Source organism: Phyllostomus hastatus, unplaced genomic scaffold (genome assembly GCF_019186645.2).
Source record: "Phyllostomus hastatus isolate PE091 unplaced genomic scaffold, TTU_PhHast_1.1 phas_scaffold_442, whole genome shotgun sequence".
Lineage (NCBI taxonomy): Eukaryota > Metazoa > Chordata > Mammalia > Chiroptera > Phyllostomidae > Phyllostomus > Phyllostomus hastatus.
In genome coordinates, this window is record NW_025334030.1 from 3,920,989 (window position 1) to 3,935,453 (window position 14,465).

General features: G+C 49.3%; 1 protein-coding gene and 1 non-coding gene across 3 annotated transcripts in view; one reads left to right on the forward strand and one right to left on the reverse strand.

Moving 5' to 3' along the window:
- SRL (sarcalumenin) overlaps positions 1-14,465 on the forward strand; it is a 40,041-nt gene that overhangs the window by 20,834 nt on the left and 4,742 nt on the right. The window contains exons 2-6 of one of the 2 annotated variants that reach the window (XM_045820767.1): positions 5,612-6,589; positions 8,506-8,607; positions 9,705-9,800; positions 12,840-12,956; positions 13,926-14,159. In XM_045820767.1, coding sequence (XP_045676723.1) covers positions 5,612-6,589; positions 8,506-8,607; positions 9,705-9,800; positions 12,840-12,956; positions 13,926-14,159 — 1,527 coding nt within the window. The remainder of the gene's footprint in view (positions 1-5,611; positions 6,590-8,505; positions 8,608-9,704; positions 9,801-12,839; positions 12,957-13,925; positions 14,160-14,465) is intronic. The other variant, XM_045820768.1, reaches the window with a different exon arrangement.
- LOC123807264 lies at positions 2,848-2,953 on the reverse strand. Its single transcript, XR_006783606.1, has one exon. It is a non-coding gene; the product is annotated as a U6 spliceosomal RNA (small nuclear RNA).

Below are 14,465 nucleotides of genomic sequence, written 5' to 3' on the forward strand. Positions count from 1 at the left end.
AGGGCTGTGATTCTCAAATGTTGGTGTTCATTAGAATCACCTTGTGAACCACCAGATTCACACTGACACACCCCTGCAGATGGGGCATTTGTACTAGGAAAGCTCTCTGGTCTTAGATGCCACCTCCATGTGGGCCAGGGCACTTTGTTTTGTTTTTTTGGCCTGTGTTCCATCCCATTCCTGGAATGGCTTGTTGAACAAACAACTTGACCCTTCTGTGTCTGGTTCCTCATTTCAAGAGAGGTTAATAATCCTTGCTATCTCTGCCTCAGAAGACTGCTAGGAAGATGAAAGGAGAAAAACATGAAACAACTTTGGAAAGCATGAAGTTCTATGTGAAGGCAAGACATCATCTAGCTCAGTGCCTGGCACGTGTTGATTAAAGTGAAAAGATAATGTAAGGGGGGCTCCTTGGGATGTTGGAGAAAATGATCCAGAGGAGGTTACGGGGATTTTTAGGGGAAAGGTGGGGGAGGCAGGCTTAGTGGTCATCAACCACCTACCCTCTCCTTCAGTGGTGAGACAGACCCAAGGAGAGCTGCTGGGCAGGAAATACAAAATGGTGACTGAACCCCAGCTCTTTCATCATCCCTTGCCCCCTAGTCACTTCCATGGACCGCTCTCCCTTCATGGGACATGGTTTACAAACTACTTGGGAGCAGAAAGAACTCAGGCTGAGAGCCATGAATTTGGGCTGTGTCTCAACCCAACCCCTGACCTTGGGCAAGCCTTTAAAGCTCCCTGGCCAGAGCTTCCTCCTCTATAGTTGGATCTGCCAAGGCCTTTGGCTACTCTAAAATTATCTGAGCCCACTTGAGAAGTGCTTTGGAAGGAGTAAGAAGCTGGGAAAGTAATTAGGTGTTTTGTTGGTATAGGAGAGAACAGCCTGGGACCACTGCTGAGGCTATGGATGAGGGGAGCAGCTGAGGCTGACCCCCAAAGAAAGGTTGATGGTAGAGGGGGTGTTGGGAGAGAAAGCAGAACCAATGCATGCTGTGCTGTGTCTGGAGTACCAGCTTCTTAGGTGTATGGGCCTTCCCCTGGTCTCCAGTGCTGACTAGGGGCTTGCTATTCATGGACGCTGATGTAAGCATCTAGGCTTGTGTGGGGCTGGGGCGGTGGCTTTGGCAGCAGCACATACAGTACAGTACTACATGTCCTGGGATAGACCACAACTCATCTTACCAGACTCTTAATCTGTTCAGGGTGTCCTGGGTCTTCTGCACTCTCCCCCATATCCTCCTCCAGGGACCAACGTGGAGCCTCAGTGAGATGCAAGGGAGGTCGGGGAGGGAGGGAAGACACTGTTTGACTTCACAGAATTGAACTGAGTTTAATCAGAAGCTCTCAAAGCCTCTGACTGTGCCTTTCAGAGGAGAGATTGGGCCCAATGGCACAGCTGCTTCCTGGGGACTTACCTCTGGGGCCCAATGACACAGATTTTTTTCACTGACTTTGTGTCAAAGAAATTATTTTTAGCCCAAAAAGGAAGATCATAGGGCATGAAGCCATCATACTTGGTCTTTTTTACCCCAAATGGCTTAGCAGAAGGTCAAAGGCATCTTGGCACTAAGTCGTAAGAACTAGGGAAGAGGACAGATGTAAATATGTATACACACGTGCACATACTTAACTTCTATTTCTACCTAGGAGTGGAAATATACAACACTGTGAAGGTCATGGTAAACCCTCACAGTCTGGGATCCTTATCTCCTTTGGGAGCATGCAGCTCTCTCACCCTCCTCAGGATCAGAGGGTGTTTTAAGAATATTAGAAATACCACAGTCCTGGCTGGTGTTGCTCAGTGGACTGAGTGCAGACCTATGAACCAAAGGGTCACTGGTTCCATTCCCAGTCAGGGCACATGCCTGGGTTTCAGGCCAGGTCCCCAGTGTGGGGGTGGCTTGTGAGAGGCAACCACACATTGATGTTGCTCTCCCTCTCTTTCTCCTTCCCTTCCTCTCTCTCTAAAAATAAATAATCTAAAAAAAAAAAAAAGAAATGCCACAGGTAGTCGGACCCAGTCTGATTTACCCAGTATCATCACCATTGCCATCATTGTCACCCTCACCACTGCCACTATTATCACCACCATCATCATCATCACCACCATCACCACCACCACCACCACCACCACCATCACCTTCACCACCACCATTATCACCATCACCGTCATTATCACCATCATCACCATCATCACCACCATCACTACCACCACCATCATTATCATCATCATTAGTAGGCAGCACAGGAACCTGTGGAAAGGGCTGTATTCCCCAGAGGAGAAGCCTTGACTACTGCTGTTGGTCACGTTCCAAGACCTGGTTTATCCATCCAGTTTGGGAGCCCTCAGTGCTCACATGAACAGGGAGAGGCTGGGAGCAGAAGCCTCAGGGTCAGGATTATTTGGCTGAGCAGTGGTTTGCAGCTTTGGCTGAATATTAAAATTACCCAATAATTTTTTTGACTTAAAAAATTATTTTTATTGTTGTTTGAATATAGTTGTCTGCATTTACTCTCCACCACTCCCCACCTTCCCCACCTCCTTCTCCTGATTCCATCCTCCTTGGTTTTGTCCATGTGTCCTTTGTAGTTGTTTCTGAAAACCCTTTCCTCTTTTCCCCGCACTGTCCTTTCCCTGCTCCCCTCTGGTTAGTGTCAGATTGTTCTTAATTTCAATGTCTCTGGTTATATTTTGCTTGCTTGTTTGTTTTGTTGACTAGGTTCCACTTAAAGGTGAGATCATATGGTATTTGTCTTTCACCACCTGGCTTATTTCACTTAGCATAATGCTCTCCAGTTCCATCCATGCTGTCACAAAGGGTAGGAGCTCCTTTCTTTCTGCTGAAAAGTATGGAACGCTTCATGAATTTGCGTGTCATCCTTGTGCAGGAGCCATGCTAATCTTCTCTGTATTGTTCCAGTTTTAGTATATGTGCGCCAAAAAGAGCACTACCCAATAACTTTTTTGATAAAGTGTTGATGCTGGGGATATACCTTACTTCACTCAGAACCTTTGAGGAGTGGGAGAGAGATGAGTCCAAAAACCTGAGGGTTTCAGTGCTGAGAACATTGATTTAGAGGGAGTTTTATCAGGCTTTATAGAGCTTCTCTAACTGTAATGTGAAAGCAGATTGTTAGTTCTGGCTGGTGTGGCTCAGTGGACTGAGTGCTGGCCTGTGAACCAAGGGGTTTGCTGGTTCAACTCCTGGTCAGGGCACATGTCTGGCTTGTGGGCCAGGTCCTCCAGTGGGCGTGTGCAGGAGGCAACTACACACTGATGTTTCTCTCTTTCTCCCTCCCTTCCCCTTTCTCTAGAAATGAAAAAATAAAATCTTAAAAAAAACCCCAAACAGATTGTTAAAATGAGGATTCAAGTTCAGTGGGTGTGGGGCCTGAGAGTCAGCATCTCTACCATCCTCCCCTGGTGGTACTGATGCTTTGGGTGCTGCTCTCTGAGCATCTGGGTATAGAATCCCTCCAGGGTCAGGCAATCTCTTCTGCAACTCTGGAGTTAAATGGCCTCAGCTAGTTGCTATGTAATGTTGGGCAAGACATTTAGTGTCTGATTCCAGTGCTCTCATCTGTAAGATGGGGAGAAGAATAAAACTTGTTTTATAATAGCATGTAAGATTCAGTAAGTTAAGTAAGGTAAAGTAAATTAATGTTTTACATATAAAGTGCTTCAGCATTATACAGATGTCTCTCATTTGATGTTCATGTGTCTTGCTGCTTAAAGTATTTGCAGTTTCCTTGGGTTACAACAAGCTCCTGCAATAGTTTCTTTTTCCCAGAGGGTGATGGCGGGGGGATAGCTATGCAGGTAAAGGAATCAGGACATATAGGGGTTCAGGGGTTACCAAAGAAAACTTTAATGAGTAACATTCAGCTCCTTCACTAAAGGACCATGAATTCTTATTGTACCCAACTCTCACCTCTTCATAGCATTCTCCCTGGGTCAGGCAGGGTCTGAGCCCTGGGAGCACAGGGAAGATTAAACCTTGGTTCCTGCAGTCCAGGAGCCAGGAGGGGTCTGGAGTTTGAGCCTGGAGAGAAGATGTGTGCAGGGAGGGGCGAGATACCCATGGGGAGGAGCATCCCTATGCTTCCCTACGCACACTGTGGCATGGAAGGTCTGGACAAGGAGTATGTAGTTCTGGGTTCCGGTCACCCACTAGCCAGACACCTGGTGTCCTGAGTTAAGTCAAAGACTTCTCTGGACCTTCAGTCCTGAAATGTGTCTGACAGCAATGGGGGAGGTTTGCAAGTAGTCACATACGTGAAAGTGCTTGGGGAAGTATATCAATTTACAGGGCTCCTTTATAATATAAGGTGCTCAAACTTCCCATTCTTCTGAATTTGATAGGTTGCATCTGTGGGGACTATTGAGAATATATTTGTTCCTGGTGCCTGGAGGCTACCCCAGCTTTTGGGGCACAAGGTGCATGTGTACCCTGAGGCAGAAGGGTACCACCAAGAAGTGGCTTTTCTTTGTTGAGGCAGAGACAGGAAGACCAGGCTGTGGCCCAAGAGAGGCTTATCTGGCTCAGCAGAGAGGAGGGAGGTTGCTTCCTCAAAAGAATCCTTGTGAGTCCAGGGAGCCCAGGGATTGCCTCAGCTGCCCCAGGGCAGACAGCCCTGTGGTCCCTCATCGCTGTGAGCCAGCAGTGTTACCCAATCGCAAGCCTCCTCCTTAAACACGTCTCAGTCTGGTTGGAAGGGGGCAAAAGGGATAAGCTCAACCCTGTCTTCTGGCCCCATTTTCCAAATAAATTAAACTTGTCCCTTGACAGAAGTCTTAGCACAGACTAGGCCCCTACCTTGTTCTTTCTTGCTTTGTTCTCCCTGTGCCTCAGCTTCCTAGGTTTTATAAGGGGATCCCCTCAGAAGAGGTTGCCTAAGGCCACTGGGAAGCCCTGGCCCTTCTAGTTTTGGATATCTTTTTCTTGTCAGGCCACATCCCCCCTAATCTAAGGTAGCAAGGCCAGCAAATGCCTGCCCTTAAGGGGACAGTTGGATGTGTGACTTAATAAGGCTGAGAGCCACAAGTAATCCCCTAAGTACTCTGCTGTGTAACCTAAGATTATCTGGCATGCACACACCTGTTTGCACTCCTTTACTGATAGCAGTATAAAAAGCAGGCTGGTTAATGACTCTAGGAACTGACAGGGCATCTGTCCTATCTTGGAAAGATCTCCTAGTGAGCCAGGCTGCATGAGCCTGCATGCCCATGACAAGGCTGAGGAAGGAGTGGAAGGGTTCATCCAGTTTCCATCCCTACACAGTCACTGGGACCCAGCGGGAGGCTCAGTCAGGGTCAGGGGAGGAGCTGGGGGTGGGGGTCAGCTGCTCAGTCTCAATCCGGCAGTGACAGACAGTGGGTCTGTAACTCCCTCAGCCACGGCCTTGTAAGTTTTAGGAGGCTGGCAGAGTAACACTCCGGCTCCCGGCCTGCTGCTCAGGGCAGTTATGAAGACCAGGGAGGGAGATGCCACTGATACCAGGTTCACACCTCACTGCTGGAAGACAGGAGCTAGGTTGTTAGACTCTTTTGAGAAGCGAAGCGAGTGCCAACCCTGTGAAACTGACCAATCGTGTTCTAATCATTTAGAACTGCAAGTTTCTGCTTCGGGTGGCACAGAAGATGTTGGCAATTTGTTGGAGAATCATTTCTCTGCTGGAGATGCAAGTCTAGAGGAGAAGGAAAGGGCGCTTCTTGCAGAGGCGGCCCCTCAAGAGAAGAACCTGCTCCTTCACTCCCCAGATGGCAGGGAGGCTGAGAGCTCGGAAAAGACTGCCACAGGGGCCTCCACCGCTGCCCCCAGCCCAGGCTCTGATCCTGAAGCCAGCCTCTCCAATGCCTCAGCCTCAGCTGCCCCGGGGGACCCTGTGGAGCTACCAGGAGCAAACTCCTTCACTCCGGAAGGGGAGCGGGGAACTGGGGAAGAAGGGAGGCCAGAGCTCAGTTTGAGAGAGGGCCCAGCAGAGGAGGCAGAAGGACAGGCTGGGAGTGGCGTGGTCCCTGAGGAGGCCAAAGAGGTCCTAGGGGACAACCCTGTACGGGGAGCAGCTGTGGGCACTGCAGAGCCTGAAGGCACAGGGACCTTTCCTGTGGAGGTAGAGACAGCAGGCGAGGGCATCCCAGGGCCTGATCAGGGGCCAGAAAGGCCAGCTGGAGTCATGGACGTGGACATAAAAGCCAGGGAGGGGCCTGAGGACCAGGGGGAACCCAGCCCAGCTGTGGAGACAGGGGGCACCAAGGAGGACCATCCCCCAGAGGGCCAAGTGCCAGGGACGTTGGAGGAGGATTTAAAAGCTGTGTCTTCTGAGGAAGAGGGTGGTGGCCTCAGCAGAGGCGAGGAAGGAGGAGATCCATCCCAAGAAGAATCAGAAGAGGACAACGACCACGGGGCTAGTTCAGAGGAAGCAGGGGACACCTCCGAGGAAGCGGGGGAACACCAGGAAGCAGCAGGAACCCCAAGCCGTGGGGATGAGGGGGCCCAGCTGAGCTTCGATGAACTGAATCCAGGGCCTGAGGGGGACGAGGTCCCAGAGGCCGAGACAGAGGAGCCCATGGAGGGGCCTCAGGGTAGGGACACCAGAATTGCGTCAGTACTTGGGCAGCTGCATTCTTCCTGGAAGTCTTGTATGTAGGGTCAGGCAGGGACAGGGTGGAGTGGGAGAGCCCCAGCCAGCCTGGGTTTGCGGGGTGGAAGCCCAGTCTAGGGTATCTGGCCCAGCGGGTGGCTTTAGACTGCTCATGAGCTACTTCTTCCCAGTTTGGAGGGACTCAGTGACAGGCCACACCATGGAGGGCCCAGAGGAGCCTGGTCACTCTTGAGTTAGGCCCTCAGGAGTCTGCCCTTTAGGATCCATGATACAATTTAACGCCGACCAGTGCCTTGGGCTGGAGGATGAAAAACATGGTAGCAGGGTTTGAGGCCCTGTGCAGAGATGGGTGAGGGGTGCGGGCGGTGGGGCAGGAGCGCTCCTGGTGGAGAGATGTACAGGTGGGGGCATAGGTTGGGAGCCCTCCCCTGGGACCCCATTACTGGGCTGACACATGGGGCCTCCCCTTGAAGACTAGGCCATGCTAGGTGGGGTGAACTGGGACTGGGGTCAGGATTGCAATAAGAAATCTCTCTGGCTGTGACACTGATATCCTGCAGTTGTCCACCTAGGGCAGCAGCCGCTGCTGACCACAGGACTGGAGAATAGGGAAGGGGGAGGGCAGACCAAAGCCATCGGGCAACATTGGGGAGGTACTGAATCCCAGGTATGGCCAGGATGCCCATGGCCACTTCCACTGAGAATGGTGGTCTGGACCAAGAGCTGGGCATTTAGGAAGGAGAAACTGGGGTCAATCTTCACCCTCCAATGTGACTTTCCTGTGGTTTCCCTGCAGAGTTCGGTTTCCATACCTCTCATCAGCTGTTTACACCGTCCATAAGTGGAGGGCCTGCAGTTAGCCAGCCCCTCCCCTATCCCTGTTTTTCCTGTCCAGGGTCTTGGGTGGGACCTGATATGCTCCACAAGACATATAGATTCTTCTCTTTTTCCATCCCTGGTGGAATTAGTCTCCCTCTTTCCCACAGGCCCACGGCCAGGCCACTTCTGATTACTTAAAATCCTTTGTGCAGCCATTTGGGTAGAAATAGTCTCCCCGGAGACCTGCAGACAGTCCTGGGCATCTCTTGCTTGGTCAGAAGCAACAGTTGAAGCCCTCTTTCCCCAATGGCTCCTCTTGCGTGTGCTTCATGGCAGCCTTGTAAACCTGATCACATGCTCATTTGATCAGGTCAGTTTGCTTAGAACCCCTCTCTGGCTTTCAGTGCCACTAGGATGAAGTGTGGACTCCTGTGGTCCTCTCAGACCATGCATGCTAGCTCCTGTGGAGCGCTCTTGCCCCACCGCCCACACCCCTCACCCACTGAGGCCCAGCCACCCTTCCTGCTATGTCACTCCTGTCTCCTCTCCCTCTCATCGCCTAGTTAACTTCTCACACAATGGACCTCAGCTCACAGGTGGCCTCTCTGGGAAGTTTTCTGACCCCCCCACCCCATAAGACTTCTTAGGTACACTACTTAGGCCCTCAGAGCTTCTGGAATCTTCCCTCCCATGGTCCCATCACTGTTTATAATTACTGCATTACTTTTAAGATAATTTCTCCCCTCACCCCACTATACTGTAGGAAAACAGTGCAAGGTCAGGAGCTGTGTTTATTTTGGGCACTACTGTATTCCCAGCAAGATGCTTGGTGCTTGGCATATCACAAGTGCTTAATCAATATTTGCTGAATACATAAAATGGATCGTGGAGCTTCACAGAAGTTGAGTTTGGATTTTCATAGTCCTCCCTAGAGATGGAACTCCATTCAGTTAAACTTGGCAAGCCCTCTGTCAGCGCTTCTTCAAGGCCCCTCCTGTGCTGTCTGTGTTGAGAGGGGCTTAGAGCCCAGCTGGCTCTTAGCTTAGCTCTAACCCTGCTTTCTGCTTCCATCTCCAGAAGAGGCAGAGGATGTGAGTGAAGAAGCCCCACTGAGGGACCGCTCCCACATTGAGAAAACTCTGATGCTGGATGAGGACAAGCCAGCTGACGATTATTCTGGTAATCAGAGGAAGAAGGAGCCGGGCCTTGGGCTGGGGCTGGGAGAGCCTTCAGGGCTAGGGCTCTGAGGCCAGTGGACACCCCAGAGAGGAAAGCCCTGGAGGTAGGGGGCTTGGCAGAGGAGGCTCTGCAAGCAGTGTCCAAGGCCTAGGGGCTCTGGATTGGCAGGGAGGAGGAAAGGCAGTCCAACCAGAGGGACCAGGGAAAGGGTAAGAGGACAAATCCCAGTGCTGTGTCTGAGGATGGTGCCAGCCTCCGCACTGTGTCTGAGGAGCGGCATTAATAGAGTTTATCACATTTGCTTTGATTTTTTACAGTTTATAAACCCCTTTTATGCCCGATGTTTCATTTTACCCTCATAATGATCCAAGGCTTTCAGCAGAGCTTACTCTCTCCTCTTAGTTGAGTTAGTGAAAGCTCAGAGCAAGGCAGAACTTGCTATGGTGCACAGCTAGAGAGGCTACCCCAGGTGTGGGCTCTGACCCTCAGGCCCTCTTCCCCACTCTGTACCTCACACCCTGCTTCACACCCTTTGAGCTCCCAGCCTCGCCCCTGTGAGTCACTTCTCCCTGGAGTCATGCATGCTCTTCCTAAGAAGACATTTGGCACTCTGCATCCTTCCTGGGGCACCAGGGAGTGTGGCTAGGGGCCAGGGTTGCCATCCTGTGGGCTTGCTTAGTGCCATGCCTCCTTGCCCTCTGAGCCTGAGGCCAGCAGAACTAGAGATGAGGGCAGAGAGAAGGAGATGGGGTTCTTCTCTGCAGTTTAAAGGGCCTTCAGTTAGCTGAAGGCTGACGTGGTGTTTCAGGGCACACTACTGAAGAGAGGGAAGAGAGGGTTAGATTAAAAAGAAATATCCCAGGAGACTTTGGGGGATGCAGAGAGAATGCCTTGGGTTTAAAGACTTCTGAGGGTTGGGATGTGGACCAGCTCCCTCCTTGAATGCTAATATATGGACAGTTGCCAGGCTATAAGATGTTCTCTGCTCCCCACTATGGTGGGCTGGAGCTGCCTTGGGAAGTGACCTGGCCCACGGTGGTCAGCAGTCTGTAGCACCCCTTACCTGATGCTCTGCTTTCATCCTTCTCTGTCCCCAGTGGTCCTGCAGCGGCTTAGAAAGATCTACCATTCGTCCATCAAACCCCTGGAGCAGTCGTACAAGTACAACGAGCTCCGGCAGCACGAGATCACAGGTACAGCTTGTGTCCCAAGGTTAGGCCTGTGCCTCCAATATGTCTGCGCTCCCCATGTCCGTGAGCGCCCTGAGCTGCGTATGTGGTGGGCTCAAGGACACTGGAGCTGAACTCAGGATCCTAAGTTCTTGGAGACCTCAGTCACGTGAACCATCCTTTCACTGCAGGAGTACCCCAAAACTTGCACAGGGTTTTCTAGAGGGCATTTCATTTGTAAGCACTCCTGCTTCAGTAGCACAGCTTTGGTTTCCAAGGGCAGTGATGCCAGTTTCTATCCCTTGTGTGCTCAAAGGCCCGCACAGCTCCCTGTGCTCACACTGATCACATCTTAAGTGCCCTGATTGGCCTGGAATCCTAACCTCCTCCCGTGAACTCCTCTTGGTTGGCTTCCCTCAGGCTGGATTCTTTTAAAAATTGATTTTCAGAATAATAAAATATGGTGTACTTGTTGCCAAAAAAAATCCCCCAAATTCAAATAGTATCAAGTAGTATACAATGAAAAGTAAAATCCCCTTTCTTGATTTCCATTTCCTCCAGTTTCATTCCCCAAGACTCCCACTGTTATGGTTCCTCATGAATACATTTCCTCTGTATACATGAGCATATATAAGCTTGTCTTTTCCAGTTTGTTTTACAAAGATGGGATGATGCCACAAAACTCTGTGTGTGTAGCTCCTCCTGCCCTTTCTGATGCCTGTGTGGATGCATTGCACTGGAAAACCACGTAGTGATAGAAAATGGGGTGTTTGCCATTTTTCATTTTTAAGGATATTATAAGCATTATTATAATTGCTGCATATTTCACACAGGTATATTTGTATGATAAAATTTTAGAAGTGGAACACTAGAAATTAAACATTTTGATGGTGGTTGCCAAATTGTCTGAGGTTGTACCAATTTGTACCCACAATGACAGGATATGAGGGCTCTTATTTCCCCACACTGATGTCTTTTTGAAGTGTTATTCATCTTTGAAAACTTTAATAATGGTATCTACTTGTTTGAATGGTGAGTGGTATTAACACGTCTTTTTATGTTAATTGGCTCCTTCTGTATTATCTGCTGTGATGCTCTTGGTGATTGTAAAGCAGATAGGGTATTTCTTCCCTATACATTCTCCCTGCTTTCCAGAGGAAGGACCAGATGCCCAGAGAAATGCTGGGCTAACCAGGATCATATAGGGAGATGAGGGCTGTTACTCTCTCCTTTCCAAGAGAACACTGTTTCAGTTATCTCTTTTGTTTTGTGCAAGTCTAAGAGCCAACGATGCTCTTTGGCTTCAGAGTCTCCCAGTTGCTTCCCTCTACTTCCCTCTTGCCTGGTCCTGCAGCCGTCAGAACTAGCAGCTTGGCCCTGAGGCTGTGGGCTGCCCCAGGAATAGCGCTTAGTAGGGAGGGCGTCCTGACTCCTGACCTTGCTTTCCAGGCTTGGCTCATCTCCCCTTCTCTCCCACCACTACTGGGACTCCACTGTGCCCTTGGGCAGTCTCCTGCAAAACCTCTGCTCCTCTCTTCTCAGTGTCTCACCTGTGGCCTCCTGCATGTGCCAGTAACGCCCCCTGCTGCAGAGGGTTGAAACAACAGCTCAGGAAAGCCTTGGTGGTGATTTGTCTCAGCAAAGGCTGAAAGTCCAGGTCCCTTTGGCATGTCCTGCCTGGGTGGGGGTAAAGCAGATTTTTTTTATAGGATCACAGTGTTATCATTGGGAATTCCCACCACCCCCTTTACCTGCCTATTTCTTCCTGTCCCCGAGCCAGGGTTTGATACCCATAGAGATGCCAGCGACTCATGGGGCAGGATCATGGTGTTGCTTTCAGGCAATAAATATGTGTCTGCCACTTATGAGATCCCATCCTGGTTTTCTAGGACTTGGTTCCACCTTAAAGAAAGAAAGCTAGTACATCAATAAACAATGTGCAGAAAAAGAATACCATACTCCTCTTTCTATAAAAAAGATGGAGAGCCCGCTACGCTCTCTAATGTTGCTTATAAATGCATGGAAATATCTGAAAGAATATGTAGGGGTTGTTGTGGCCTAGGTAGACTGGAAACAGGGATGTGAGACTTCTCACTTTGTGCCTTACTATACTTTGATTTTAGACCCAAGAAATTAAATACATTAAAACAGAAAAAATAAATGGAGTGCCTACTGTTTTGAGGCCTATCTGCCAGGCTCAGGGAGACAAAGAAGTCTGGAGAATTTTACATGCTAAATTATATAGGACTGGCCCTATGTGACTCAGGGAAGGGTTGAAAGATCTGGGGCCTGAAAGCCGGTACAAGGGTGATTGCATCTTGTCTCGAAAGCCTCTCCCCTTCACCTTCCTGACTGCTGGTTTGGAAAGCACTGGGACCCCAGCTGGAGTGGTCTATGCAGAGAGCTCTCTCTAACATTGGGCACAGGGCCCAAGGACCCACAAATTGCCTGGTCAGTGCTTGGTCTTGGGACCTGACAAATATGTCATGGACTTTGGAGGCTAATTGGATACTGGCCCCAGACCTCAGCGTCAGGCTGAGCCTGAGGTGGGATTTAAGAGGCACAGCTAAGGGGATGGAGTCTGGCCGCAGGCAGCATCAGAGTCCAGGCTGCCCAAGATTGTATAAGCCTTCCTCAAACCCTTTTTTTTTGTTACCAGTCAAGATAGCAGAGTTTTCACCGTTCCCCATGTGGCAGCTGTCTGCTCTCCTTTTATGAACTGTTCTTTCCCAGATCTAAACCAGGAGGCCTCATTCAGAGTGAGCTCTGCGTCAGTGTCTGTTGATTTCACTTAGTGCCTCCTTCTGGTGCTAGTGTGCTGAGGATCTGTGCAAGGCCCAAACGGTGTCTTCTGGTGTTTTCTTAATTGAGAGATTGCACCTGTGTAGCAAGAGGTGTGCTGATCGCTGGTCAATACCTGCTACTGACCACTGATCGCTACCTGCTATCTGGTCCAATGTAGAATTCCACAACCCAGTTAGACGGACTGGGATACAGCATGAAGAACTGTGTCACTCCTGTAGTGAGAAACTTTGTTCCATCTCTAACTCCTGCTGCCCACAGATGGGGAAATCACTTCTAAGCCAATGGTGTTGTTTATCGGACCGTGGAGCGTCGGTAAATCCACCATGATAAACTACCTCCTTGGGTTGGAAAACACTCGCTACCAGCTTTATACAGGTAAAAGTGAGATTTTTTGTGTGTGACTCTTGGTACTTCAATGTAATGTGTAGAATCACTATGAAAACATCAAAACATTTATATGTATCTTCAATATAATAATGAATATTGCATACAAGAAATATTGCATACCAGAAGCTACATTCCTGTTGGTAGCAGCATTATTCACAATATGTAAGAGGTGGACAACCCAAATGTCCATTGATGGATGAATGGATAAACAAAATGTGGTTCATCCATATAGTGAAATATTTTTTAAATGTATTCTTAAAAATGATATTACTTATTTATTTTTAGAGAGAGGAAAGGAGAAAAGGAGGGAGAGAAACATCAATGTGTGGTTGCCTCTTGCATGCCCCACCAGGAGCCAGTCCACAACCCAGACATGTGCCCTGACTGGGAATCAAACCAGTGACCTTTGGTTTGCAGGCTGGGGCTCAGTCCATGGAGCCACACCAGCCTGGGCCATACAGTGAAATATTATTCACCCCTAACAAGTTATAAAGTTCTGATACATGCTGCAACATGGATGAAACTTGGGGATATTATGCTCAGTGAAATAAACCAATTTGTCACATGACTCCACTTATGTGAGGTCCCTTGGGTCATCAAATTCATAGAGACAGAAAGTAGAGTGGTGGTTGTTGCCAGGGGCTGGGGAAGGTAGGAATAGGAGTTAGTGTTTAATGGACATGAGTGGGTTTGGGGTGATGAACACGTTCTGGAGATAGATGATGGTCATGGTGGACATAAATGTACTTAATACCACTGAACCGTACATGTAAAATGGTTAAAATGGTACATTTCATGTTACATATATTATCACAGTTAAAAAAGTCACTAGCTTAGCAAGCATAATATCCGATTCTTGTGGCAAACCCTCTCTGAAACACCTTGCTTACCCACTGTGTGTAGTTCTCTTCCCCAGAGCTGACTGTGTTCCTGCTAACCTTGTGCCTATGTGTGCAGGCGCTGAGCCCACCACCTCTGAGTTCACGGTCCTCATGCATGGGCCCAAGCTAAAGACCATTGAGGGTATTGTCATGGCTGCTGATAGTGCCCGGTCCTTCTCACCCCTCGAGAAGTTTGGCCAGAATTTCCTGGAAAAGTTGATTGGCATCGAAGTTCCACACAAACTTCTAGAGCGGGTCACTTTTGTGGATACACCAGGCATCATCGAGAACCGCAAGCAGCAAGAAAGAGGTAATTTAGCCCTCATATCTGACATAGGGTGAGCTTTATTTTAGAAAACTATTTTTTTTTAACAGTGGATGATAGACAGTCAGGGGAGAGGAAATGTGGCCAGCCTTGTCCAACACCAGGGGATGTGTTCTCTGCTTCCAGCCCCTTCTTGTTGTCACTGTGGTGTCACTTAGGTGTGGAGTACCTTGTCCTTTTACCTCCCCAAGGATTGATCTGGTGGAGAGGTGATCATTTTTTCCCAAGAGGAAACAGATGTTCTCTGTAAGTAGCTCTTCAGGGTCCATACTGGGCCTGAGCTGTCTTTGG